This window comes from Mirounga angustirostris, unplaced genomic scaffold, assembly GCF_029215605.1.
Source record: "Mirounga angustirostris isolate CCGP_5_RB_7025 unplaced genomic scaffold, mMirAng1.0.hap1 SCAF_11, whole genome shotgun sequence".
Lineage (NCBI taxonomy): Eukaryota > Metazoa > Chordata > Mammalia > Carnivora > Phocidae > Mirounga > Mirounga angustirostris.
In genome coordinates, this window is record NW_026991719.1 from 60,034,618 (window position 1) to 60,061,504 (window position 26,887).

The 26,887-nt window shown below is 43.3% G+C and overlaps 1 protein-coding gene across 1 annotated transcript in view; it reads left to right on the forward strand.

Moving 5' to 3' along the window:
* The first annotated feature begins 22,022 nt into the window (after positions 1 to 22,022).
* SLC16A2 (solute carrier family 16 member 2) overlaps positions 22,023 to 26,887 on the forward strand; it is a 121,408-nt gene continuing 116,543 nt past the window's right edge. The window contains exon 1 of the mRNA XM_045879694.3: positions 22,023 to 22,686. Within this exon, the coding sequence (XP_045735650.1) occupies positions 22,263 to 22,686 (424 nt within the window). The 5' untranslated portion in view covers positions 22,023 to 22,262. The remainder of the gene's footprint in view (positions 22,687 to 26,887) is intronic.

Here is a 26,887-nt window from a genome sequence, read left to right on the forward strand (position 1 = left end):
CTCATCACCGCATTGCCCTCCTTAATACCCATCACCCAGTTACCCCACCCCCTCCCTTCCACAATCCTGTTTGTTTCCCAGAGTCAAGAGTCTCTCATGGTTTGTCTCCCTCTCTGATTTCTTCCCATTCAGTTTTCCCTCCTTTCCCCTGTGGCCTTGAAATACTCCTTCCAGCCTTTCTACTTTAATTTCTGAAGGACAACGTTGATGTGTAGAGTATTCTTGGTTGGCAGTTTATTTCAGCCCTTTGAATACATCAACCCATTCTCTTCTGGTCTGCATGTTCTCCACTGAGAAATCTACTGATAGCATTATGATGATTCCATCATAGGAGATAATTTTTTTTCTCTTGCTGTTTTTAAAATTCTGGCTTTGATTTTAGTTTTATGTGTTTTGGTGAAGATCAATTTGGGGTGACCCATTAGCTTCATAAACTTGGATATCCAAATCTCTCCCCAGGTTTGAGAAGTGCTCAGTCATTATTTCTTTAAATGACTTTTCTACCCCTTTTTCCTTCTACTCTTCTACTTCTGGTACTCCAGTGTTGCATACATTGTTTCTCTTGATAGTGTCCTATAAGTCCCATAGGGTTTTTTCCATTTATTTTCATTAATTTTTTTCTTTTTGCTCCTATGATTGGATAATTTCAATTGATTTGTCTTCTACCTCATTGATTCTTTGTTCTGTTTGGTCAAGACTACTATTAAAGTTCTCTATTAAATTCTTTAGGTCACTCATTGTATTCTTCAGTTTTAAAATTTCTGGTTAGGTCTTTTTTATGTTTTCTGTCTCTCTGTTGAACTTCTCATGCTCTTTATTGAACTTCTCATTTTGTACTTGTATTGTTTTCTGGATACCATTAAGTTGTTTATCAGTATCCTCTTGCTCTCTAGCTCTCTGAGCATCTTTGGAACAACTATTTTGAATTATTTGTTGTGAAATTCCTTGATTTCCATTTTTCTGTGGCCAGTTAATGAAAGTTTATTGTATTCCTTGGAGTCATGTTTCCTGATTCTCCTTGATCCCCTTAGACTTGCATAGGTGTCTGCATATTTGAAGAAGCAGTTATCTCTTCCAGACTTTATGGACTGACTTCAGTAATGTAAGTCTTTCATGTGCAGGTGGGGTGCATTCTGGAGTGTGCTGGGACTCCATGTCTAGTGGTGCAGGGCACCAAGTTCAGGGACTTGTTGAGGCACCAGATCCAGGGGTGTGTGATGTGTCTTCAGCTCAGGCCATTGGAGTCCATACCGTCAACAACTGAGTGGTCCTTGGCAAATACTGTGGGGGGGTCCCCAGTGGGTGCAAGTGCTGTTGGGTGTCCTCAGTGGTACCTTCAGTTCCAGTGGCTAGGGACAAGGACAGGCAGCAGTGGGGTCAGAGCTGGTGGTGTGCACACTCTCAGCTGCAGAGGCCAGTTGTGGGTATCCGTGTAGTGGCAAAGACTGGTTGAAGATGCTCATGTAGTGTTGGGGGCCAGCAAGACAACCTGGACCAGGGCCAACTACATGTTCATTGGTAGATGTGGTGGCCCTAGCTGTCAGTGTGCTCTCCTGAGGTGGCACACTTGCCCTTTGAGCAGGTGTACTGCAGTGGAGTCTGATGACAGGCATTAGGCTGGTGGCATCCATGTGCACAGCTGGAGGTGGTAGCTACAGGTGTGGTGGTGCTGGCCAGTGGCAGAAGACAGGACCTAATCTGGTCCCATAAGCAGCTATGGAAACCCCTGCTGTCAGTGTTTTTTTCCTGTGATTATTCACTCTCCCCCCAGGCATGTGCACTGTAGTGGAGGCTGATGACATGCATCACGTTGGGGGTGTGCTATGTGGATGCACAGCTAGAGTGGCTATCCCTGAACATGCACACAGTGGTAGGGGTGGGGTGTGTGCATTTAGGCTGGCATTTGGCATCCATGCAGCCAGAGGCCTGAGTTGGCTGCCAGTGCCATTTGGTCTTTGCTCAGGATGGGAGGAGGTTGCAGGGAGAGACTCAGGTGGCTGGCATTTGCAACCATGAATACTTGCGGGGCAAAAGCCAGTGAAATATGCAGGGAGTCTATGGTATCTGTACTGGCTGGTGGTTTCACCAGTGGTGAAATCTGCTGAGTTTGTCTGCAGAGCTGGTCTCTGCAATCCACCAAGCTCTTGCTGTGTGGCAGCTATTAATAGCCCCTGATTTTCTTCCCTGTTCCTAGCCATCTCTATACATCTGAGCTTTGCTGGTCTGGGTGAGGTGAAATCAAAGCAGGACCTTTGTGTGTTGCCTTAAAATGCTGGGCAAGCTGATTGCTCACCCTGTACCTTTTTTCCTGGTAAGAACTTTAGCTGGGAAGTTCCCTGTTGGCACTGAGCAATGCTGGCCTGGAAGGTGAGGTGATGCACACAAAATGAAGTTGTCTTCTTTCTCTTCTTATTGCAATTATGGTAGTTTTTGTTTGTTTGTTTGTTTCCATTGTGTTGCTAAAATTTCTTAAGTGGATTCTAGGCTCTCCCAGACTGTTTTTGTTTGTGGATAGCTGTCTAATTATAGATCTTTGGGGATGGTGAGGCTGGGATCACCTATATCACCGTTTGGGTTTTTTTTTTAATACATTGCTGAAAGTGGGTTATTAAAGTCTCCTACTACTATTGTATTTCTCCCTTCAATTCTGCCAGATTTTGCTTTATATATTTAGGAGTTTTCTTTTCTTGTATTGTTTCTGCCTGGTTTTGGTATTATGTTAGTGCTGGCCTCATAGAATGAGTTAGGAACTGTTCACTCTGCTTTTATTTTTTGGAAGAGATTGTAAGAATTGGTATAATTTCTTAGATGTTTGGTAGAATTCACCAGTAAACCCATTTGGGGCTGGTGCTTTCTGTTTTGGATGGTTATTAATTATTGATTCAAATTCTCTAATAGATATATACATATTCAGATTGTCTATTTATTCTTGTTTGAGTCTTGGTAGATAGTCTTTTTCAAGGACCTGGTCCATCTCATCTAAGTTATCAAATTTGTGGCATAGAATTGATCATAATATTCTTTTAGTATTCTTTTAATGTCCATAGAATCTGTAGTGATTTCCTGTATTTCATTTCTGACATTAGTAATTTGTGTCTTCTTTCTTTTTTTCTTAGTTAGCTGGCTAGAGTCTTATAAATTTTGTGGATCTTTTCAAAGATCTAGCTTTTGGTTTTGTTGATTATCTCAATTGATTTCCTGTTTCCTATTTCATTGACTTATGCTCTATTTTTTGTATTATTTCTTTTCTTGTTTACTTTGAACTTAATTTTTTCTTATTTTTCTAGTAAGGTGAAAGTTTAGATTATTGATTTTAGATCTTTTTTCTAGATATGCATTCAGTGTTAAAAATCTCTTTCTAAGCACTGCTTCCACTGTATCTTAAAAAATTGGTAAGTTGTATTTTCATTGTCTTCAAAATATTTAAAAATTTCTCCTGAGAATTCTTCTTTGACTCATATGTTATTTAGAAGTGTTTTTAAATATGGTATTTTTCATCTATCTTTCTGTTATTGATTTTTAGGTTAATTCCATTGTGGTCTGAGCACAGATATTATATGATTTCTATTTTTTTAAGTTCATTAAGGTGGGTTTATGGTCCAGAATATGGTCCACCTTGGTGAATGTTCCCTGTGAGCTTGAGAAGAATGATTATTCTGATACTGTTAGATGAAATAGTCTATAGATGTTAATTAGACCCATTTGTTTGCCCTTACTGATTTTCTACCTGTTGAATCTTTCCATTACTGATAGAGGGGTGTTAACATTTCCAACTATAATAGTGAATTCATTTATTTCTTCTTGTGATTCTATCAGTTTTTGTCTCACGTATTTTGATGCTCTGTTGTTAGGTGCATACATATTAAGAATTCCTGCATTTTCTTGGAGAATTGACTCATTTATCATTATGTAATGCCCCTTTTTATCTTTAATGATGTTCCTTGATCTGTTTTGTCTGAGATTAAGTAGCTACCCCAGCTTTTTTTTTTTTTTTTGCTGAGTGTTAGCATGTCATTTATTTTTTCCTCTCTTTAATTTAGATGAATTAATTTTTAAATTTATCGGTGCTTTTATATTTAAAATAGGTTTTTTTTAAGACAACATATAGTTAAGTCTTGTTTTTTTAATTTATGCTGACAGTCTCTCTTTTAATTAGTATAGTTAGACATTTGACATGATGATTTAAGTGATTATTGATATAGTGTTAACATCTACCATATTAGTTACTGTTTTTATTCATTGCCCTTATTCTTTGTTTCTCCTTTTGTCTTTCACTCTTTCACCCTTTTTTCCGCTTTTGCTGGTTTTAACTGAGCATTTTATATGATTCTGTTTTGTCTCTTTTCCTAACATGTCAATTATTTATGTTAAAAAGAAGTTTTTGGTGCTTTTCCATAGTTTACAATATACATTTACAATGAATCCAAGTTCACATTCAAATAATACTATGCCACTTTTTGAGTAGTGCAAGTATCTTATATCAAAGTATTCCTAATTCCTTCTATCTCTTGTGTCATTACTGTCATTTCATTTCACTTATGTATAAGGTATAATCATTGAACACATTATTGCTATTATTTTGAATAAATTTTTATATATTAGATAAATTAAGAATAAGAAAAATGTTTTTATTACACCATCACTTATGCCTTCTCTAACACTCTTTTTTTAAGATTTTATTTTTTTAAGTAATCTCTACACCCAATGTGGGACTCGAACTCACAACCCCAAGATCAAGAGTTGCATTCTACACCAAATGAACCAGCCAGGCACCCCTCCTCCTTTGTTTTTGTAGATCCAAGTTTCTGACTTATATCATTTTCCTTCTTTCTGGAGAACTTCTTTTAACATTTCTTCCAATGATGGTCTACTGGCAATAAATTCCCTCAATTTTTTTTTGTCTGAGAAACTCCTTATTTCTTTTATATTTGAGGGATAATTTTACTGGAGACAGATTTCTAAGCTGATGGATTTCTCTCAATACTTTATCTCAGGACACTTTCCTCTTGTTTGCATAGTTTCTGAATAGAAGTCTGATGTAGTTCTTATCCTTTCCCCTTTATAGGTAAGGCCCTTTTTTTCCCTCTGGCTTCTTTCAAAAATTTTTTCCCTATCTTTGAATATCTGTAGTTTGAATGCAATATGCCTAGTTGTACTTTTTTGGCATTTATCTTGCTTGTTGCTCTCTGAGATTTCTTGATGTTTGGTTTAGTGTCTGATGTGAATTTTATGAAGTTCTCAGTCATCATTGCTTCAGGTATTTCTTCTATTCTTTTCTCTCTTTTCTTTCTGGTATTCCCATATTAAAAAATTGAAGGTTTTTTTTTTTTTTTCCTTTCAGGATGCCTTGTAATTTTTTTTTTTTGAAAACTAGACATGATGTACTAGGTAAAAGGAACTGGGGTAAATTGGCTTTTATCAATGCAGTGGTAAGGTATAAGGAGAAGGGAAACATTTGTGGACCTGTGATTAGGTCTCTGTCTTTTAGTAAGCCTGTGTTTCTGGGTTGTGGCCTTCAAAAGTGCTTCTCAGTTTTTTCTTCCCCTTATGTGGGTCAGGAGGATCAGTGTGCTGGAGTTGGATATTTCCCTTCCTTCAGGTTGGATAAGCTCTGGTAAAATACCAGCAGGGTACACTGGGGCAAAATAGTTTGGAGCACAGCCCTCATTGTAAAGAACAGAATACTCTGGGCATATTTCAAAATGGCTCCCTTTTCCATTTCTCTGCTAGAAGCACAAGGAGATTTTTCTCCAATCTTCATTGTGAGAGCCTGGTAGGGCTCCTGGAAGTAAATATCACAAGAGTTTTGGGGCACCTCTATTACTAGGCCCCTTAGAGTTTTTAACTCACAAACTTGTCCACACTGAGACTCCAGCAATTTATCAATTTCAGTTTAGGTTTTCCTATGCTGACACTGGTTTCCATGGAAGTTTCTGCTTTGAGTTTCTGTTCTGGTAAATGTAATTCTTTATCTGCCTGTTTGTGTCTCTAATTTTGGGGGTGTCAGTTTGCCCTGTATCCTCAATTCTCTGATATATCTCCAAAGAGTTGTTGATTTTTAATTTGCTCAGTTTTTTACTTGTTATTAGGATGAGTGATCATTCCCAAGTTCTTTACATGCTGTACTAGAAAGCGAAAGTCTTTCTTTTTTTTTTTTTTTTGGAAAGAGCAAGATAAAGTGAGAGTGGGGGGAGGGGCAGAGAGAGAAGGAGAGAGAGAATGTTAGGTAGGTTTCATGCCCAACATAAAGCCTGACATGGGGCTCCATCTCATGACCCTGAGATCATGACTTTAGCTGATATCAAGAGTTGAACATTGAACTGACTGAGCCACCCAGGCACCTCTTTCCTTCATTTTGGAAGGTTAGTTTTGCTGGGTACAGAATTTTTGCTTGATTTTTTTTTTTTTTCTTTCAGCACTTCAAATATGTCATCTCACTGCCTTCTGGCCTCCATGGATTTCTGGTGAGAAATTGGTTGTTAATCTTATTGAGGATCCCTTGTATATGTTCAGTCACTTCTCTCTTGCTGATTTTTTTCCTTTTAGCTTTGGACACTTTAAATATAATGTGTCTCAGTGTGGATCTCTTTAAGTTTATCCTACTTGGAGTTGGCTTCTTGGATGTACAGATTCATGTCTTTCCTCAAATTTGGGAAGGTTATGGTCATTATTTTTTAAAATATTCTTTCTGCCCCCCATCTCTCTCTTTTCCTTATGGGAATCCCATTATGTGCCTATTAGTACTCTTGATGTTATACCACAGGTTTCTTGGCCTTTATTCATTTTTCTTCATTTTTTTTCTTTCTACATCCCAGACTAGATAATCTCAATTGACCTACCATCAAGTTCACTGATTCTTCTGCCTGCTTAAATTTGTTGTTAAATGTCTCTTGTAAATTTTTAATCTCAATTGTACTTTTCATTTCTAGAATTTCCATTTGGTTTCTTTTTTATAGTTTCTCTCTCTCTCTCTATTGACATTCTCTATTTGCTTGAATATCAGTCTCCCATCTTCCTTTAGTTTTTTGTTAATGGTATTCTATATCTCTTTGAGCATACTAACATCATAGATTTAAAGTCTTTATCTAATAAGTCAAGTGCCTGGGCTTCTTTATAATTTCTATTTTTCTTCCTGTGAATGGACCATATTTTCTTGTTTCTTTGCATGCCTCATAATTTTTTTTTAATTGAAAACTAGATATTTTGAGTATTCTAATGTGACAACTCTGGAAACCAGATTCTCCCTCCTCCCCAGGGCTTTTTTCCCCCCTGCTGCCTATTATGGGTTGTTATTTCCTTATTTAGTGACTTTTATAAACTATTTTTATGAAATCTGTATTCTTTGTTGTGTGTGGCCATTGAAGTCTGTGTTCTGTTAGCTTAATGGTCAGCTGGTGTTTTGACAGTTACTTTAAATGCTTGGAGCCAAGAAATGCAGAAATGCAGAAATGCAGAAATGCAGAAATGCAGAAATGCAGAAAGAAAGAAAGAAAGAAAGAAAAGAAAAGAAAAGAAAAGAAAAGAAAAGAAAAGGAAAGAAAGAAGGAAGGGAGGGAGGAGGGAGGGAGGGAGGAAGAAAGAAATGCAAAAAAATACTTTTCTGATCTCTGCCTATTGGTTTTGTGTTGGGGCACTTTTTCAATGCTTAGCTAGGTCACTTATAACTCTACCTTAGCTTTTACTTCCTACATGTGTCACGGATGAAGACCAGCCAGAAGTGAAAGCTTAGGTCTCCTCAAGCCTTTTCAAGCATGTGTCTTGTCCTGGTTATGCACATGGATTTCTTGATTCCCTAGTATACATAAAATCTTTTTAAATTTCTTTTTTTTTTTTAAAGATTTTATTTATTTATTTGAGACAGAGAGAATGAGAGACAGCATGAGAGGGAGGAGGGTCAGAGGGAGAAGCAGACTCCCTGCCGAGCAGGGAGCCTGATGCGGGACTCGATCCTGGGACTCCAGGATCATGACCTGAGCCGAAGGCAGTCGCTCAACCAACTGAGCCACCCAGGCACCCTTTTTAAATTTCTTATTTCCACATATATCTCCTGTCCAGCCTCTTCCTTTCCAAGCGTCTAAGTCTATCTATTGCTTGTATCAAATGTTGTCCCTTGCCTCAGGCTGCTGTGGCCAATACCTATGTCTTTAAATGCTTGTGGCAATGGCCTCCCTGCAAGCCACCTGGTCCTGTGATTTCTGAGTAAGAAATAGCAAAGAGAAACATTTATGCCAGTTTTTGAGGGAGCCTCTAGTCAGGTTGAGACCCATAACACAATTCTTTAAGAGTAAGGCCCATATTGCTCCCTCTGGCACCAGCAACTTGCACCAGTTGTGCCAGCTACTCTCCTCACAGCTGCTGCTGATTTGAGGTGTGGAGGATGGTAAGTGAATGATTTAAAACACCACAGCAATCTCTTACCACAAAGCAACACTTTCTTTCTTCACCAAATCTTTGGTGTTGTAAGTCCCTTTTGTTGTAAGTTTTTGACTGGATTCTGGAGTTTTTCCAAAGCTGATTCAGATAGTTTTTTTTTTTTTTTCCCAGCTCATTAGTTGCTTTTTGGGAGGGTTGTATACCTGGAGTTCTCTGCTCCATCATTTTCAGTGACTCATATACCCTAATTTTTCAAACACTATGCTTGCCAATATAAACAGTTATGAGTGCTATGTGTACCCCAAGGGCACTTTTTTAATGGCAAATAGGTATTTTTTTTAATGGTGGTAGAGGAGACTAGTTGGAGGAAGGGATTAGGGAAGTTTTCTTCAAGTTGTGTTTGCAAAGTACATTGCATAAATTTGAGAAAACACCAGTTGTCAGTATCATGGATGTGTGAGGACTGGTGAGAATTATGGAATGAGGTGTTGAATCCTTCCCAGACCTCTCTTGATGCTGCTTAAGTAGCAAGTGGTTCTGTTACTGAGAAGCTGATTCTGAGACTACATGTAAGGATGGAAAGATGAGTCTGGTCAACCACTAATACTCACTTCTTGAGAGGAACTTGGGAGTCAAGCAAACTCATCTGAATTTTGGGGTAGGCCCAGAATTTATTGAGTCCTTTTCTATCATTCTGTTTTTGGGCTGAAGAAGGTATATAGCCTGATCAGGTATAAAAGCCAGAGCTATGACGAATTCTCAGGTTCATCCCCATCCCAACCCACTCCCCTCTCTGAGGTTTGTTGAAAGCCACTGTGCTCTGGAACTGGCTGCTCGGAATGAATGTTAATCGAGGTCAAAAGGAACTCTCTGATCATACACATGACACAAGCCTTGTCTATGGCCAGTAGGGGGCAGCTGGACTTTAGAGACTATTACCCCCCACCCCTTCCTGCCCAAGGCTAATTTTGAATGGCAGCTTCCACATTTTTTCCCCGTAACTTCTCCCTGGAGCTTGCAGTACACTACAGGGAAGTGGGCAGCTTTTCAAATCACCTGATTTAGACATAGCCATCAAATTACCCCTCAGGCCAGGAGAACACTCAAATCTGGCTGTTGGGATTTAATCTTTGGATGTCAGCACTGGGGGACCCTTGGGCCAAGGCTTAGGTTTTATTTTTGTTTTCTTGTTTCTTATTTCTTCAAATTAAAGGTGCAACTCTTTTGGTTAAACCCAGTGAGGGGCCTTGGGTTCAACCCTGGCCTGAAGAGATGCCTTAGAATTCTAGGGTAGTGTTATCCAACTTTCAGTTCTACCCAGAGCACCTATATTATTTTTAACATATCTACCAGCCAGTGTGATAATATTTGTTTCTTTAAATTGACTCACTTTTTTTCTTAAATAAATTCAGTCTCATTCTATGTAATATAGATTTTAATTCTCTAGGCATATTTTTTCTAATTCATATTAAAATACATAACAACGCTATTGAAATTTAAAATTTGTTTCTGGTAACACCTAAAATTGTCTCATTTCCTTGTATTACGCTTTGGGAAATGACACTATCTGGCACAAAAAGCACGGTTGGGAAAGTACTCATCCTGGTTCATTCTATTGTCAGGTGAAGACAGTAAAAGACCCAGAAAGGATAAGGGACTCACCCAAGGTCACTCAGTGACAGAGCTGGGACTTAAACCCAAGTCTATTGATTCCCAGTCCTTTGTTACTTTCACTGTACCAGATTCCAAGGGCATTAGGAAGCCTCTCCACCATCCAGGATCTCCTATAGGAAGGAAGGAAAGAAAGAAAAAAAAGGGAAGGAGAAGAAAAAAACTATTGGATTACTGAATCAAGATTAGTATAGAAACTGTAGCTCAGGAGGGCCAAGGTAAATGTGGGGTACATATGCCTGAGTACATAAAAAGGAGCTCACATTCTAGTGGGTGAAACAGCTCAGTAAGCAGCTGATTAGAGAGCTGGGATGGGGAGCAAGGGTGCTGCAAAGGCATAGAGGAAGGCTTGATGTGAGTGGGGAAAGAGAAGAGAGTGGACACAAGCCTTGTCCTATGTAAGCTCAGCAGCCCTAGTACAGAGGCTCAATTTTCTCTTCTCTCAATCATGGGGATTGATAGGTGTTAAATACCCTTCAAAGACTAAGGTTGGCAACCCATTGCCAGACAAAGGCCATGGCCATGGAATCCTTTGCTTTCTTTCTTTTTTACCGTTGACATTTGTCACCAATGTCTCTTCCTTCCCCCTGCTCCTTCATCTCATGGGCAAACACAAAACTTATCCTCCAAATGGGAATGAACAAATTGAATGTGGCCAGAAACCCAACCCCAAGAGTATTGAGCTCTGATCTATGGCTCTTACCAACCTCCTCCCCTGCCCAAACTCGTTCATGAGGTACTTCAAAAAGGAAATGCTAGAAATGGGGTTCTAACAGATTATTATCATCTGATTCTGGTAGCTCCATTTGGCTTTCCCTAGTTGGATGGGGAGCTGGGGCCCACTCCCACCTCCTTCACATATGTGGTTCCTCCCCAGAAATATGAACATAGGGATTTTGTTGTCAATTGGCTGCAGGACTCTGAGGGCTACTTTTACCACCATCTCTGCCTCCCCAAATTTCCAAACCCCTAAAACTAAATCTTCTAATAGGAAGAAGATCTGAACTATTGTTTCCTTCACAAGTATTCCCTGGATTGGATTCTTCTCAGGCAGGGAAGTGTTCACTCTGAGGGAGCTCCACTGATGTAGATACCAGGCTTGGCTTTCCTGTTAAAACTGGGGCTCCTGAGGCAATGAGTAGGGAGAGGGGCAGACAGCACCAGACTCATTTTTAACTATCTTTCCCTGCCTCTCCCTTCAGGACCCTTCTCCGTTTGTAGTTTTCTCTCTGGTTCTTTATCACTCCATTCGTATTCCCAGGGCCTGCAAGTACCCCCACCTTCACCAATCTGATAAATTCATTTGCAGTGGGAAAATTTCTGGATGGATATAAGAAAACTTGAGTTCAAATCTTGGCTTTTTCATTTACTAATTGAGTAACTTGGAATAAAAAAAAAATTTCGCTTTTCTGAGTCTCAATTCCCCTTTGCAAAATGAACATAATCCTTGACCTGCCTACCTCAGAAAATTGCTGGATAGATCAAAGAGGATATTGGACATGAAGTTGCTTTGTGATGAGCCAATCAAAATGTACATGTGAAAGTTTGAGTGAGTCACCTTTCTTTGGGGACTGGTATTTTTAAAGAACATAACTTGAAAGAAGCAGCCACTTACACAACATTTTAAACATCAGGGCAGTATGGGCTAGAGGGTGGAGGCTTAGGCCACTTTGTTGACTTCCTTATTATTCACTTGACAACCAATTATTAAACATCTACTATGTGTTAGGCACTCTTCTAGATACTGGAGATAGAAATACATCCCTCCATTAAACTGACATTCTTTTAGTATCCAAAATATATGAAGAACTTATAATACTCAACACCCTAAAAATGAATAATCCAATTAAAAAATGGGCAGAAGACATGAATAAACATTTTTTCAAAGAAGACATACAAATGGCCAACAAACACATGGAAGAATGTTCATCATCACTTACCATCAGGGAAATGCAAATCAAAACTACAATGAGATATCACCTTATACCTGTCAGAATGGCTAAAATTAACAACACAAGAAACAAGAGGTGTTGGCGAGAACGCTCTTACACTGTTGGTAGGAATGCAAACTGGTGCAGCCACTCTGGAGAACAGTATGGAGGTTCCTCAAAAAGTTAAAAATAGAACTATCCTATGACCCAGCAATTGCACTACTAGGTATTTACCCCAAAGATGCAAATGTACTGATCCAAAGGGGCAGCTGCACCCCAATGTTTGTAGCACCTAACAGTTCCACTTACAGGTATCTACCCAAAAGAAATGAAAATATGTCCATGAAAAGACTTGTGTACAAATGTTCATTATAGCTTTATTCATAATAGTCCTAAACTAGAAAGAACCCAGCTGCCCATCAACTGGTGAATACAATACAGATACAATGGAATATTTCCCAGCACAGCATGGCTAAATCTCAAAAGCATTATGCTGTGAAAGACACCATACTCAAGAGGTTACATACTATATTATTCCATTTATATGAATCTCTAGAAAAGACACAACTAATCCATGGTGGTTCTCTTAAAAATGAGGTGGAGGTCTGACTGAGAAGGAACTTGAGGGAAGTTTCTGGGGTGATGGTAATGCTCTATATCTTGATAAAGCGGTAGGTTATAAGGGCATATGCATTTGTCAAAACACAGCAAATGTTCCTTTAAGATTTATGTATTCCACTGTATATAAATTTTACCTCAAAAGAAAAAACACAAGAAAATTGAAATCTAGCTAGTAATATACGTGCTTCTGCATGTATTTACAAATATTTCTGCATTGGGGGAATGTGTACTATTGTCTTCAATTTATTTCAAAATGCATTAAAAATAAGATGGATTGATATAGGTCAATGGAGAGTTAGATGGACAAATATGTGTTAAAGCAAATATAGTAAAAATGTTAACAGTAGAATCCAGTGGTGGGTATGTAGGTGTTAATGGTAAAATTATTTCAATTTGGGGAAGAAAAAGTTGCCAAAAAAGAGACATGGGCATTTGGGGCCAGTGAGGTAGGAAAGAGCTCTATGCTGTTTGGGTTTAAATCCCATTGTGGGAAGTGGCCCAGGAACCAATGGAGAGTTGAACAGGACCTGCATAATGAGGGGCCCAATGTGGCAGCCCCGGAGTTTGGACTTTCTTCTTCTTTTTTTTTTTTAAGATTTTATTTATTTATTTGAGAGAGAGATAGTGATAGAGATAATGAGAGAGAGCACAAGGGGGGGAGAAGACTGAGAAGCAGGCTCCCACTGAGCAGGGACCCCAACATGGGGCTCAATCCCAGGCCCCTGGGATCATGACCTGAGCCAAAGGCAGACGCTTAACGACTGAGCCAGCCAGGCATCCCTGGACTTTATTCTTTAGGAAGTAAGGAACCATCTCAGATTTTTAAGGAGTTGAATGACATAATAGGTAGTGTGGCATGGAGAAATGTCCTGTGGTTAGGAGCTAAGAGACAAGGGTCTCGTCCCACTCACAGCATTTCTTTGGGCAAGTAGATTAACATCTCCAGGTCTCAGAAAGTTTTAACAAAATACACTTTTCCTCCTTGTCCCTCCCTCATCCAAAAAAAGGCCCTAGAAAACAGTTTAGTCAGGCACAGAAGGAACTCTGTAAATATGTACTGAAGGAGAAAAATAAACTGTCTCTTCTTTGTTTTTACCCTCCACCCAACTCCCTTGCCCCCTGCCCCTTGCACCCTTGCCCCTGCTCCATTTGAATAATTTTTTTCCTGCCCTTTAACTGGCTTTATTTATCTGCAGGGTCAGCAAGTTGGACTTGAAATTTGGCCCCTGGGCCAGACCATACCAGTCACTCTCTAACTCAGTTGCTTATACCTGGTTCTGACCTTAAGGCCCACCACTGTTTCATTTTTCTGTCTCTTACTCTCTAGAAATTTTCTGTGCAAGGTCCTTGGGGTTCCTAACGGCCCTAGGTCAGTGGCTATCTTGGAGTCTGAGAAATCACCCCCAAAGAGGTGGGCCAGACAAAATCTGAGAATGTAGGCACACAATGTCTACTCCTACCTTCCCTCTGCTACACTGAACCCCACCCTGCCCCACCCCACCAAGTCTCCCTCACCTTGCTGTCCTATGGTCTCTTCAGCAGTTAGTATTTCTACTAATGACTTGGTGCTTGGGGGAATTATCTTACTAGATATATATGACTTATCTCTCCGGCTACACTGTGAATTCTTAGAAGGCCAAATGGGAGGAGGCAGGCAAAAGATATTATAAGACCAGAGCACTTCCTAAATTGAACAAAACAAAACACCTATCCCATGTAATTCCTAAAAAGCCTTTACTGAAAGAAGCCTCTCCATGTTGTAAGGAACTCCCAGTTCTCATCATGTCTCTAATATTGCACTTTCCCCCTGAAGTTTCTCACTAATTATTCTCCTTTAACAACCTAGCTCAAACATGGGTACAGAACTGTTTGTGCCATAGCATAGATGTGACTAAGCTAAAATGTTCAACAAGACAATAGTAAAGGGAAGGATATAGCAAAAGGGAAATGAACATCAACAGTACCACAAAGCTAGATAATCTGGCTTAAAGATATGGCCTGCTTTTCAGGCCTAGAAAGTCCTAGTGTATAATAGTTGCTCAGTAAATATTTGTTAAGTGAACTAATATCTATCTATAGTGGAAGTCAGACAGTGTTCTTCCCTCAGAGAGCTTAGGTTCTAGTGGGGAGACATGTTAAATGGGTAATTTTCATATAATTTTATAGGTTCTGTGATAGAAAAGTGTAGTGGTTAAAATCATAGACTCTGGACCCAGACAGCCACAGTGTGAATCATAGGTCTTTGGGCAAATGATTTAATAATCTTATTCTGTGCCAATTGTAAAATGATGCACCTACTATACATATATCATATTGCCTTCCACCAGGATTTGGGGTAACTAGAAGGAAAAGCTTAGATAATTTAGATGGCACCTTAAATAAGTCCTTTTTCTTCTTTAGGCTTCAGTTTTCCCATCTGTTAAATGAGGAGTTTGGACTTTGTGGAAGGTCCCTTCCAGCTCTGACATTTTATGTTTTTTCTAGATTTTGGAACTACACCAATGCCAAAGAACATACTAAATTGTTTTCTTCTTTTCTCAGTGAAGGGACTCTTCAAAACATCTTCCTGTTAACATTAATTGACCATATAGTACTACATGCTAACATTTATTGAGTGCCTACTACATACCAGGTACTATGCTAGATGCTTCCCATATTTTATTTCTAATCCTCACAACAAACCGGAAAGATGAGCCTCATCCCTATTGTGTATGGGCTTTGTTAGATGAAGTAACTAAATTGATTGATTGAACCTTCTTTGTATCAGGTATCATGTTAAATTTAACTAAGGATACAAAAATAAATAGTGCCGACCCTATGTTCAGGGAAGTCACAGTCTATGAAAAGAAACTGAGATGCAACACAGGCAAGACCCATTCTTTTTTTTTTTTTTTTTAATTTATTTGACAGGGAGAGAGAGCAGCAGAGGGAGAGGGAAAAGCAGACTCCCATGTGGGACTCAATCCCGGGACTCCGGGATCATGACCTCAGCTGAAGGTAGATGCTTAACCCACTGAGCCACCCAGGTGCCCCCAGGCAAGGCCCATTCTTTACACTGCATTGCAACCAGACACCTCAGACACCTCTGTTCCAGTCCGTTCCACTCCTCAGGATAGGACATTTTCAACCAGGGTTTAGCACAATGTTTAGCATATAGTAGGCTCTCAATAAATATCTCTTGAATGAATAAAAAATGAATAAATTAATAAAAGGCTTAAAAACCCCATTCCAGGGTGCCTGGGTGGCTCAGACAGTTAAGTGTCTGCCTTGGGCTCAGGTCATAATCCCAGGGTCCTAGGATCGAGCCCCACATCGGGCTCCCTGCTCCGCAGGAGGCCTGCTTCTCCCTCCCCCACTCCCCCTGCTTGTGTTACCTCTCTCGCTCTCTCTCTGTCAAATAAATAAATAAAATCTTTTAAAAAAATAAAAAAATAAAAACCCCATTCCATTTTTCTCTTGAATATAATCAAGAAACCAGTCCATTTCATCCTTTCTCTCACTTCAAGCTTTGCTGTTCTGTTTTTTTTTAATTTTTTTATTGTTATGTTAATCACCATACATTACATCATTAGTTTTAGATGTAGTGTTCCGTGATTCATTGTTTGTGCATAACACCCAATGCTCCACGCAGAACGTGCCCTCCTCAATACCCATCACCGGGCTAACCCATCCTCCCACCTCCCTCCCCTCTAGAACCCTCAATTTGTTTTTCAGAGTCCATCGTCTCTCATGGTTCATTTCCCCCTCTGATTTCCGCCCCTTCATTCTTCCCCTCCTGCTATCTTCTTCTTTTTTTTTTCTTAACATATATTGCATTATTTGTTTCAGAGGTACAGATCTGAGATTCAACAGTCTTGCACAATTCACAGCGCTCACCATAGCACATATCCTCCCCAGTGTCTGTCACCCAGCCACCCCTTTGCTGTTCTCTGTTGACCCTCAGAGGGTTAAGTATTTCTTATCTCATTCTTTTTTATAATGCTTTGCTGCTTCTGTCATCTTTTCCCTTCTAAGCTTGCTCTAATAATAGACCAATTATTGAGCAGAATTGCTTCCTTGGCATTCAGGAAGCAGGATCCATGCATAGGGCCAATTGATTTGTTTTTAATGCACCTATTATTATGAATAGCCTGTTGGCTTAAGCTGAAATCAGACTACATCCAATATCTTTTACTTTCCACGCCTTCACTTTGGCCATAAGAATGTGTCAATATTCAAATTCGCTTCCCAGTAATATGGGTTCCCATCAGTACTGTTTCCTGATTATGAACAATAAAACCTAAGTCTTCTCTGCTTTTGGACTACTTTTGCCACTACTGAACACTCTGTCTCATTTTCACAATCAACCTCACTTGGCTCTTGGATTCAAGGGTGGTGCTGTATCATCAGAACTGTTAAGTTACCCTCATAGAGATGAATAAAGAAAGTGAGTAAAGGAGGAAAAAAATATGTACTCACCTTCTCGAGAAAGCTCTCAGTACATCATCCATTTTCAAGTAGTTAGGATGAGTTAGGCACAGAGCAGGGGGATAATGAAGATGAACTACTGAATTCTACTCTAGCCAGAAAGGTTCTATTTGAGCATAGAAGAGGCTCAAAGCAAGGAAGTACCTTTGGCCTAAAATAGAGAATGTCAAGGATCGCAGGGCTTTCAAAGGTTGTATGGTCCAGTGAATCCCAAGCACTAATCTGCAGATCCATGACAGTCCGACATTTTCATCAGTTTGTTGACACATGAGAAAAATTGTTGCCCACTGACTTTTCTTGAGAAAGACTTCTTAGTAAAAGACTATGGCCTTTCTAAATTTTCATTATTTCAATGTTAAAATATCATTTCATTAATGATATGCTAGTAATGACACCTGTCCTCACATGGCAACATTAAAAATTGATATCCTTATGTTGGTCCCAAAAGTTTTGGGAGAAATTTTACAGAAATTATTCTAGTCTTTGAGATCAAAATTTTGGGTTATTATTGTTTTGGTCTAGTGGATTTGAAACCTGGCAGTGCATCTATATTACTGGGAGACTTGTTAAAACCATGAATTCCTGGCTCCCACCCTCAGGTATTCTGATTCAGCAAGTGTGGAGTGGGATCCAGGAGTCAGTACTGTTATAAAAAGTCTCTAGGTGATTCGGATGTGTGACCAAGTCAGGGAACCACTGCTTTGCTTCACTCACTAGTATGAGTAATCAAGGGCATAAGCAATCGGAATGATTCCACTGCGGGATTATTTCTGTTAGGGCCAGAAAGAAAGCACATTCATTCAGTTGCAGTATAAACCAGAAACCTCCACACTAGAGTTTCCTAAGGTCCACAGTCAGACAAGTAAAATAATTTAAAGGGCTTACAGGGGCCATACCTCACTTACTTGTCATGAGCATGAGCCAAGCTGAACAGATCTATACATAGTAGGTGCTTTCTAAAGATTTTTTTTGCTATTGATGATGTTTGTTGACTAAGTCTGACTTAGAAATGTGTAGAAAAATTCATTCATCTTGAGACACTAGCCCTACCTCTACCACCTCATTCTCAACTTTGTCTCATCCTTTACATCCTTCCCTTCCCTTTTCCTCAATCTCAAAATGTCTTCACCCAGTCTAGTGGAGTCAAGTTCAATAAATGGTCATTATAATTATTAATAGTTCCCACTAGAATGTAAACTCCACCAGGACAAGGACCATTGTATGTTTCCAGCACCTGACATAGTGACTGGCACACAATAGTTTCTCAAAATAACTATTTGTGAAATGAATGGCTGAATGGCATAAGAAAGGCAAGAGACATGCCTCCTCAATTCAGCACTAACCCTCCTGTTTGCTTTGTTGAACTGACTCTGGAGATTCAGGAAAGACATAGAATTTCAACTGGAGAACAGTGGGAAGAATCGGTGGTGAGGGTTGAGAAATCAGCAGGTGCCCATAAGTCTTCCTGGAATAGTAGGTAATCCAGCGTGTTTGGAGCCTGGCATGAATGGAAGAAAAGAAGGGAACAAAATGACAGAGAATGGTGCTAGACAGATTGAATATAAGATCCTCAGAAACAGGCACCAGTTTTTTTTGTGTGTGTCCTTGATATTTAGTACAGAACCTGGCAGACAGAGGCTCTTAGTAAATATTTGCTGAGTGAATGAGGCTGGTCCCAAACCATAAAGGACCTTTTATGCCTCGCTGAGGAATTTAAACTTAAGATTCAAATGGAGAATCATTGGAAGTTTTTAGAGCAGAGAAATATCATGATTAAAGTTGCATTTTAGAGCTGTAATTGACAGGATTATTTAGAAAGAGAACGGAAGTCACAGGCATGTCAGACCTGATTTGGCTCCTAATTCCCAATCTTTGTTAACACTATTACCACTCTTTCCTTCACTCAAGCAAGAAATGTCAGCATCATCTTTGTTTCTTCTTTTTCTCTCAGTACCCAAATCTGTCAACTCTTTCATAACAGTGGTTCACAGAGTCATCCCTTTTTCTTCATCCTCACAGTCACTGCCCTATTTCATATTATCAACATTTTTTTTTAACTTGCTTGGTTTCCTTACCTATTATCTTTCCAAGCCACAGTATCTTTCTATGCGGTCACCACAGTTTTCTTTCTAAAATGTAGATTTGATGTTAGTCTCCTACTCAAAAATCTTCAGTGGCTCCCTTGTATATCCAAAATAAAGCCTATACTTCTCAGCATGCCATTTAATAACTGTGAGGTAGATATTAGCTCCATTCTGCAATAAAGAAACTGAAGCTCAAAAAGGGAAAACGACGTGCTTAGAACCACACAGGTGTGCAATGGTAGAATCAAGATTAGAACCCAGATCTTCTCATACCAGTACTCTAGCCATTAAAGAGGGTGGAAATGGTAGATATTGCATGTGTTCCTAGAATGGTGGGGTGGTGGTTATAGGATCCTGTCTTCTGGGAGGGGCATATACTTTGAAACTCACACAAATAAGCAAAGATTCCTGTGCTACCTCTTACTGGCTTTGTAGACTTAAGCAACTGACTTAACCTCTTAGAGTCTCTGTTTCCTCAGTTATAATATAGGCACAAATCCATCCCGACCTTATAGGGTTGTTATGATTATATGAGAGCTTGTATGTAAAGGGTTAGCATAGTGCTAGGTTCATAGGAGATTCTCAATGAGTGTTATTATCCACACTCACGCCCCACTCCGGTGATCTAAAAACCCATTTAAACAACGAGGAAACAGAATTTAGACAGTAGGGTATGAGATGAGCTGCAAGACTCCAGGTCTAGTCTCAGTTGTGGGATTGGAAACAACCTTTTTTCAGGGTTTTATTCAGGTTCCTTGCAAATGGAAACCAAGGCTAGTGTCCCCTGGGGCAATAGTTGGTCATGTGTATGGTGAGACCCCTGACTAAAAAGCAAATCTTAAAGCCCTAGTGCCCATTATGTGCATGATTTGTCACTCATGGCTAAAGCATTGTGGATTTTTATTAAAATGTAAATGTTTCCTGGAAGAGGTAACATACATATTAACTCTTTGGCCTGATTAACTTTCACTTACCTCTTTTCCATGAGTAGAGGCCTTCTATGCCTCTGTGCTTTGTCTCTTTTAGGCAGGGACAACCCACCCTACCCTCAGACTGTTAAAATCCTTCTCAACATTCAAGGCCCATCTAGGCCACAACCTCTCCCAGAAGCCTACTGTGATTGCTCAGCCAAATCCTGCCTTTCCTCCTTTGTCCCTCTCCCAAAGTGCCAAGCCCTAGACTGCTGTGGTGAAGCTTAGGAAATGTGTGAGGCTTTGATGTATGGAGACCTGCCTTGAATTCCAGCTTGTACTTGACTTGTCCCATGACCTTAGGCTAAAAAATGCCTTGACTTCGTTGAGCCTCAGGTTTTGTGCTTGGAAAAAGTAGGTGAGACCCTTGACTAAAAAGGTGGCAGTAAAGGCGCTCTTATTCGCTCAAGCAATGCCTGCTCTGCTGACTGGTATAGCCCCCGTGATTTGTGAATTTAGACGGATTCCTTTCCTGACAGGCAAGCTCCTCGAAAACCCTCTATTCAGCCCGCTCTTACGTGCTTAGTAACTCTGCGTTCGTGCGCATCTGGCAGAGCCCTGAGCTGCATTTTCACCGGCCATACAGTCTTCCCCCGGCAAGAAGGTTAATGAGATGCCGGGTAGAAACAGCTTGGCGCTCTCTCGCCTGCTGGTGGAGAGCGGAGTAGCTTAGTAACCACACCGCGACCTCATGATTAGTGCATTAGACGCGTGGGCCCTCAGGGGAGGCAGAACTTCCCGGGATCGTGGGGCGGGTCCCCAGGGCTAAGGCTGGTCGCAGCAGCGCACTCCGGCAGGGAGCCGGGCCGCCCACAGGGCAGATCACCCATCCCGCCTCCTGGGACCCGTGCGCTCTCTGGGGAGCAAAATCTCCCTTATCCTCGCGGGGCTGGGGCCTTAGTCTGGGACATTCAGCGAGACTCACGTCTCTAAGCCTGAGGTGGGCGGAAGCGGGCAGTGGGTGCTGGAAAGACACCCTCCGCAAGCGGCTCAGCCAAGTCCGGAGGGCCGGAAGATCGGCCCTTGCCCAACTGGCTGCTTGACCTGGCGTCGACTCCTAGTTCCCCACTGCGGGACAGAGAGCCGGGAGGAGCCTAAGCTGAGCTTGGGCTCCGGCCCCGCCTGGGCCCGGCCCCCTCCGGTGTCACTGCACCTCCCTCCCTTCCTGGCCCAGCCCCCGGACCAGACCCGGCCCTCTACCGCTCCTCTGGGCTCCAGGTTGGCGCAAACAAAACCCTGATTGACTGCCCGGAGGGGCGGGCCTCGCTGCCGGGCTGTCTCCTCCCCTTCGCGCCCCGCCAGGGATTTGCCGGGAAGGGCGGGGGCGAAGGGGGAGAGACCGGGGGGGGGGGGGGCTGCGCAGGACCGTGGGAGGCTGAGCCCCCAGCTCTAGAAGATTGTGCCCACCTTCTGTCCGAAGTCTGGGCTTTCCCCTCCAGGTCGCTCTCCCCAAACCCAAGTGGGGGACAAAGAGATTCCTGAGGGCAGGGTGGGGTCTCTCACAGTCCAACTCTTGTCCTGGGGTCCTCGGGACCACCTCCGTTCCAGGCTGCTTGTGAGGAAGAAGGGAGTGGGAGAAAAGGACAGTGGGGTCTTCCCTGGAAATTCTGGGGTGATCAATGCCTGTTTGGAACCCGTGGGGAGGAGAAGGCAGGGGGAGCAGGATAGTTTGTGGAAAAACCATTTAAACTCTCCCTCTACTGGGTATCTGGACAAGGAAGACAGGATCCAGTAGTTGGGAAAGGAAGTTGAGGTAGGGAGCAGTGGCTAGGGTAGGTAGGCGAGTATGGGGAGCAGGAAGGGCTAGGGAGAAGAGCGAGGCTGTAGCGGCTGCCTGTTGAGGGAGGAAGAGGTGGGGGGGAGAAGAGGAGGGGGAGGAGAGAGATGACATGGGGAGAGCAGAAGGGGGGTTGGACGTGGGAGGAGGAGGAGAGGACTCGAGGGACCGTCTGTCGCGGGACAGGCGGGCCAGCTGGGGCGCGGAGCCGGGAGGAGGAGGCAGCGGCGGCAGCAGTGCTCGGAGCGGCGGCGGCAGCGGCAGCAGCGGCGGCAGCGGCGGCAGCGGCAGCAGCAGCAGCAGCAGAAACAAGTACCAGCCACACAGCGGCTCCTCCCGCCGGAGCAGCCACAGTCCCCCTGCCGAGATGGCGCTGCAAAGCCTGGCGAGCAAGGAAGCCAAGGGGCCCTGGCGGGAAGCAGACCAGGAACAGCAGGAGTGGGTGGGTAGCCCCGAGCCAGAGCCCGAGCCGGAGCCGGTGCCCGTGCCCCCACCCGAGCCGCAGCCGGAGCCCCAGCCGGAGCCCCAGCCCCTACCGGACCCTGCACCCTTGCCGGAGCTGGAATTTGAGCCCGAGCCAGTGCATGAATCCAAGTCCACGCCCACCGTGGAGACCCGCGGCACCGCGCGCGGCTTTCAGCCCCCCGAAGGTGGCTTCGGCTGGATGGTGGTCTTCGCTGCCACCTGGTGCAACGGCTCCATCTTTGGCATCCAGAACTCTTTTGGGATCCTCTACTCCATGCTGCTGCAGGAGGAGAGAGAGAAAAATCGCCAAGTGGAGTTCCAAGCAGGTGAGTGGCCCCGTGCGCCCCTCCTGGCATTCTGGGCAAGGGTGTCCTCCGCTCCCACTGCCGCCGACTCCTGACCTCTCCGTCGGAGGCGCCCCTTCAGCTTTCTGCTGCGTCTCCTCCCCCTTGTCCCTTGCCCACGGCGCTGCTAAGGCGCGGGTTGCGGGGCTCAGGGCACCCTTACCTATGGAGACTAGGCGCAAGACGTCCCTTGGGTGGGACCTGGGATATTCATTGATCACAGGCAAGGAATGAACTTTTTAGCCCTGGTACAAATCCAGACGCACCTTTTGGGTTATTTGGGTTTTTTTTTTTTTTTTTTTAAGTATGCTGACCATGTGTAGTGGGGGGAAATATTTGCAAATTTTTTTGGAGGCGGCGCGAAGTCATGGAGAGCGGAGAGAGTTGGGAGGCTGGGAGGGCTTTGAGAGAAATACCGTACTGCGGATCTCCGCAGCAGCCCCTGTTCCTGTACAGGGAGTGGAGGTGTTTTGTGTCAAAAACACTTTAAGAATCCTGGTGACTGAGCGAAGAGTCAAACACAAGGCCGGCGAGTGTGTCTGTTGGAGAGAGAGAGGGGAAGGGAGGGAGTGCGAGTGGGGTGGGCGCGCGTCTCTTTGCTCGCGGTGGTTATGACCCAGCCAGGCCAGGCTGGCCTCTACCACTCTGAGGGAGCGAGCAGATCTCTGTGCCCTCAGAGCTGAACCCCAAAGCAAGCAGGGAGGCGGTCTCCGAGGTCTCCTGCCAGAGGAGTGTAAGGCAGCTGGCAGGCTGGGCCCTGAGACTCACTCCACGCCTCCCCCAACCTGAGCCTTCCCTCCCCGGCGCCCGAGCCTCTCCACTATCTGTGGGATGCCTCGTCTGGTCTCAGCCAGAATGCCGGCCTCCACCTCTCCCACTTTTGCGTGGGGCTGACTTGGTCTTCTTCCCTAAGACAGACAGGGCTGCGGGGCATAGCCTTCGCTCTCTAGGCCTGTGGCCGCAAGACTGCAACCTTGCCGTCTCTTCGCACTGAATCTGCCCATAGGCTCTGAAGTCAGAGGAGCTATCCTGTTTTCTCAGAAAGCCCATGGCGATTCCCCTTGGCAGTTCTGATGAGGAGTCTAGGGAGGGAGCAAGGGACTTGGGATGCCTTCTCCCTGAAGGCTTGCTCCTTCTGTGGCTCCTCAGGACAGCTCTGCTGTCACTAGCTGAAAGTTCGCAGCTCAGAATACGTGGCTTTTCATAGTGTTGCCCTGGGGCTGAAGGGTTCCCTCATCTCGCCACCCCAACACGTACTTCTGCTGCCCTCTGTGGGGGCCTCCGGATTATTTATTGAACATGGAAACTTTGAATTCTAGGGCGTCCACCTGTGGATTCCCTGGGCCCTTGAACAGCCACTCCTACCGCTGCTCTGAACCAAGGACCCCCCTTTTTAAAGTTTGCCGTTTCACTGGGCTACCTTTGAAGAAGAGGATTTGGGGTACCTCTTGGTGCCTCTTATGACCCATTGGCACCACAATGTGTGGGTCCCACTTGAAAATTAGAGTGTGCCTCAGTAGCTGTCCAGGGCGGAGACTGCCCAGGCCACACTGATGACCAGGCATAGGGGGGTCCCTGGACTGTGTAGAACAACTGGGAGTAAGGTCACTGCCATACTCACCCCTGGGACTACCTTTTCCTTGCTTTGATGCAGTTCAGGGGCTCTTGGGAAGGCAGCCAGGGTAAGGCCTCTGGCTGTTGCCTAGGTTACCTAGGAGGACACCTGCTGAGCATTGCCCTGTGGTTGAAGGCAGGCTGTTGGCCTTCAGAGTCAGTGGCAAAGTCTGGGTGGAACTTCATGGGAGGTAGTGGGGGATGGGCTGAAGCTAGGTCCTGGCATTCATGTGGTGTGAGCAGGCCTAGAGCTGGGCCCTTCAGAGTATGTAATAAAACTTGGAAAAACCACTACTTTACCAGGAAGAGGTTTACTGCTGGGGAACAAACTTCAAAGTAGGTGATCATAGGGGACTCAGGGGGAGGGCTGGCTGGGACTTTCCGGTCAAGACCTCACAGTGCAGCTGGGAAAGGGGGGGGACGGCAGTGGGCTGTGCAGAGGTGTGGCTGGTGTGTACTCTGACACAGACTAGGTTCATTGAAGGGCTGGGTTTACTGGTTTAAATTATGGTGAGTATAGGTCAGGAAGGGACAGAAAGGAATTTGGTATGTCCTTAGGGTCTCAGAATACTTTGGCTTGGGTCCTTGCTGTGGTGCATCTTGAATTCATGAAAGTTATTTTTGATGCTGGATGCTCTTGGGAACACCTCAGTTTTTATTTTGAAAAGGTCAAGAATACCCCACCACATTTCTGAGCTCCTAGAAAATCTCATCCTTAGCACTACCTTTCTTGGTCCCCTCAGCTTTCCCAAGTAACCATTCAGATCCTGAGATTCCAAAGGTGTCTCTGCCTCCACATGCTTTCTACAGTTTACTCAAAATTTCCCAGCAACTTGTGCCACAGCACTGGGGTCTCAAAAGGATAGAAGAAGCCAGTAGAAGCTTTGCTAAAATGTTTATCAGCCAGCATTTGCCTAATAACCATTCTGGGGAACATGGAACATATACCCCCATAATCACGGAGGTTGGTGCATTGTCCATTTCTATTAATGCGGTGCATTGTCCATTTCTATTAATATCTGACATGCCTTTTATCTCTAAAAATCTGTGAATTTAATGTTTGGAGGCATCCTACACCCCAGATTCTCTTTGGCTAGGCCTAATATCTTTACAGTTCTAAAGCTGCCACTGAATGGCTTTATGAATCTAAGGTTCTGCAGATAATTGTAACTGTTATGAGGGAGCCCCAGAGAAAGGTAGTTTTGTTGTTTGGGGGCTAACTCCACATCAGAGGGGTCTCTGGGCATGGGGAAAAGCCACGGAGAGTAGAAAGGATGTGGAATTCAGGCCATTCTAGAGCATGCAATGTACAGTTTTTGTGGATTCTGTGATGTGTAGAGTTCTGTGGTGGCACGAACAGTATATCTTGTGCCTTCTCTTCACCTGTTTTTGAAGGGAAGCCAACTTTCCCTTGGTCCTATGCCTGACACAAATAGCAGGCAAAAGGTTCCTGAGATGGAGGCAAGTGACCAAGGTCTGGTTTAGGGGGAAAAGGAAAAGATCAAGAGAGAAATGAGCCCATACTTTTTTCAGAGCTTGTAGGAAATTTGGGAGTCCCCCTGCCCGGACCAAGCAGCAGACAGGACAGGGCAGCCAGGCAATCTAGTGAAAAGTATAGCATGGCTTCTTGGTTTCAGTTTTTCTTGTAGCTCTGCAAGAAATATAGGCTCATTTCTCTCCTGATCTTTTCCTTTCCCCCCAAAACTAGACCAACTGACCTTGGTCAGTTGCCTATATCTCAGGAACCTTTTGCCTGCCACTCCTCCCAGGCATAGGACCCAGGGAAAGTTGACTTTTGGAGGAAAGAGGATAAAGAAGAACAAGATAGCATTGGTTGTGGGCCCCAGGTCATTATTGGAACCCTAAGTGGGTTGGAGCTAGGGAAGGCTTAGGGTTGGGGATCCAGGGTAGACCAAGCCAGAGTTGTTAACATTGGCTCTAAGCTTAGGTCTTTTTAAATGTGCTCCAGAGAAAACCCTTTACTCTGCACTTTCCACCTTGACTGACAGTCTAACACTGAGCCATAAAATATGATGGGAGGCATCTTTTATTGCATAGTTTATAAGCATGGTCCTTGTAGGCTCCTAGGTTGGAGGATAGGGACTAGGGCTCACACCACCCAGGGAAGGGGATAATGGTCAGGAAAGTCTGTTACTGGGTACAAGATAGTTCAGACTCATGGATCACTCAAATGGAGACAGAATTTTCTAGGCATGGGGAAAATGGTACACTATGTATTTAGACAGAGAGTCCCAAGGATGGGTTGGGTCAAAGGCAGGTTAGGCTATATTTCTCTTCCCCATCTTAGGGCCTTTCATTGCTTGGTTCATGTCTCACTGGGCTGACTACTAAATTGCTGTGTTTAGGAACCAGGTATTTTTTGAGCAAATCTGCCAGGGTCTTGCCTTTGGCTGAAAGCTTTTGCCTACTGTCCAGATAAACTTGATCACGTTGGTTTAAAGCCTGCAATGGAACTTTAGGCCACAGGGCCATTGGTCAGGCATCTTTCAAGTAACTCTTCTGCCTCCCTTCCAACCAAACTGGATCCCAAACTAGGACCTTGACTCAT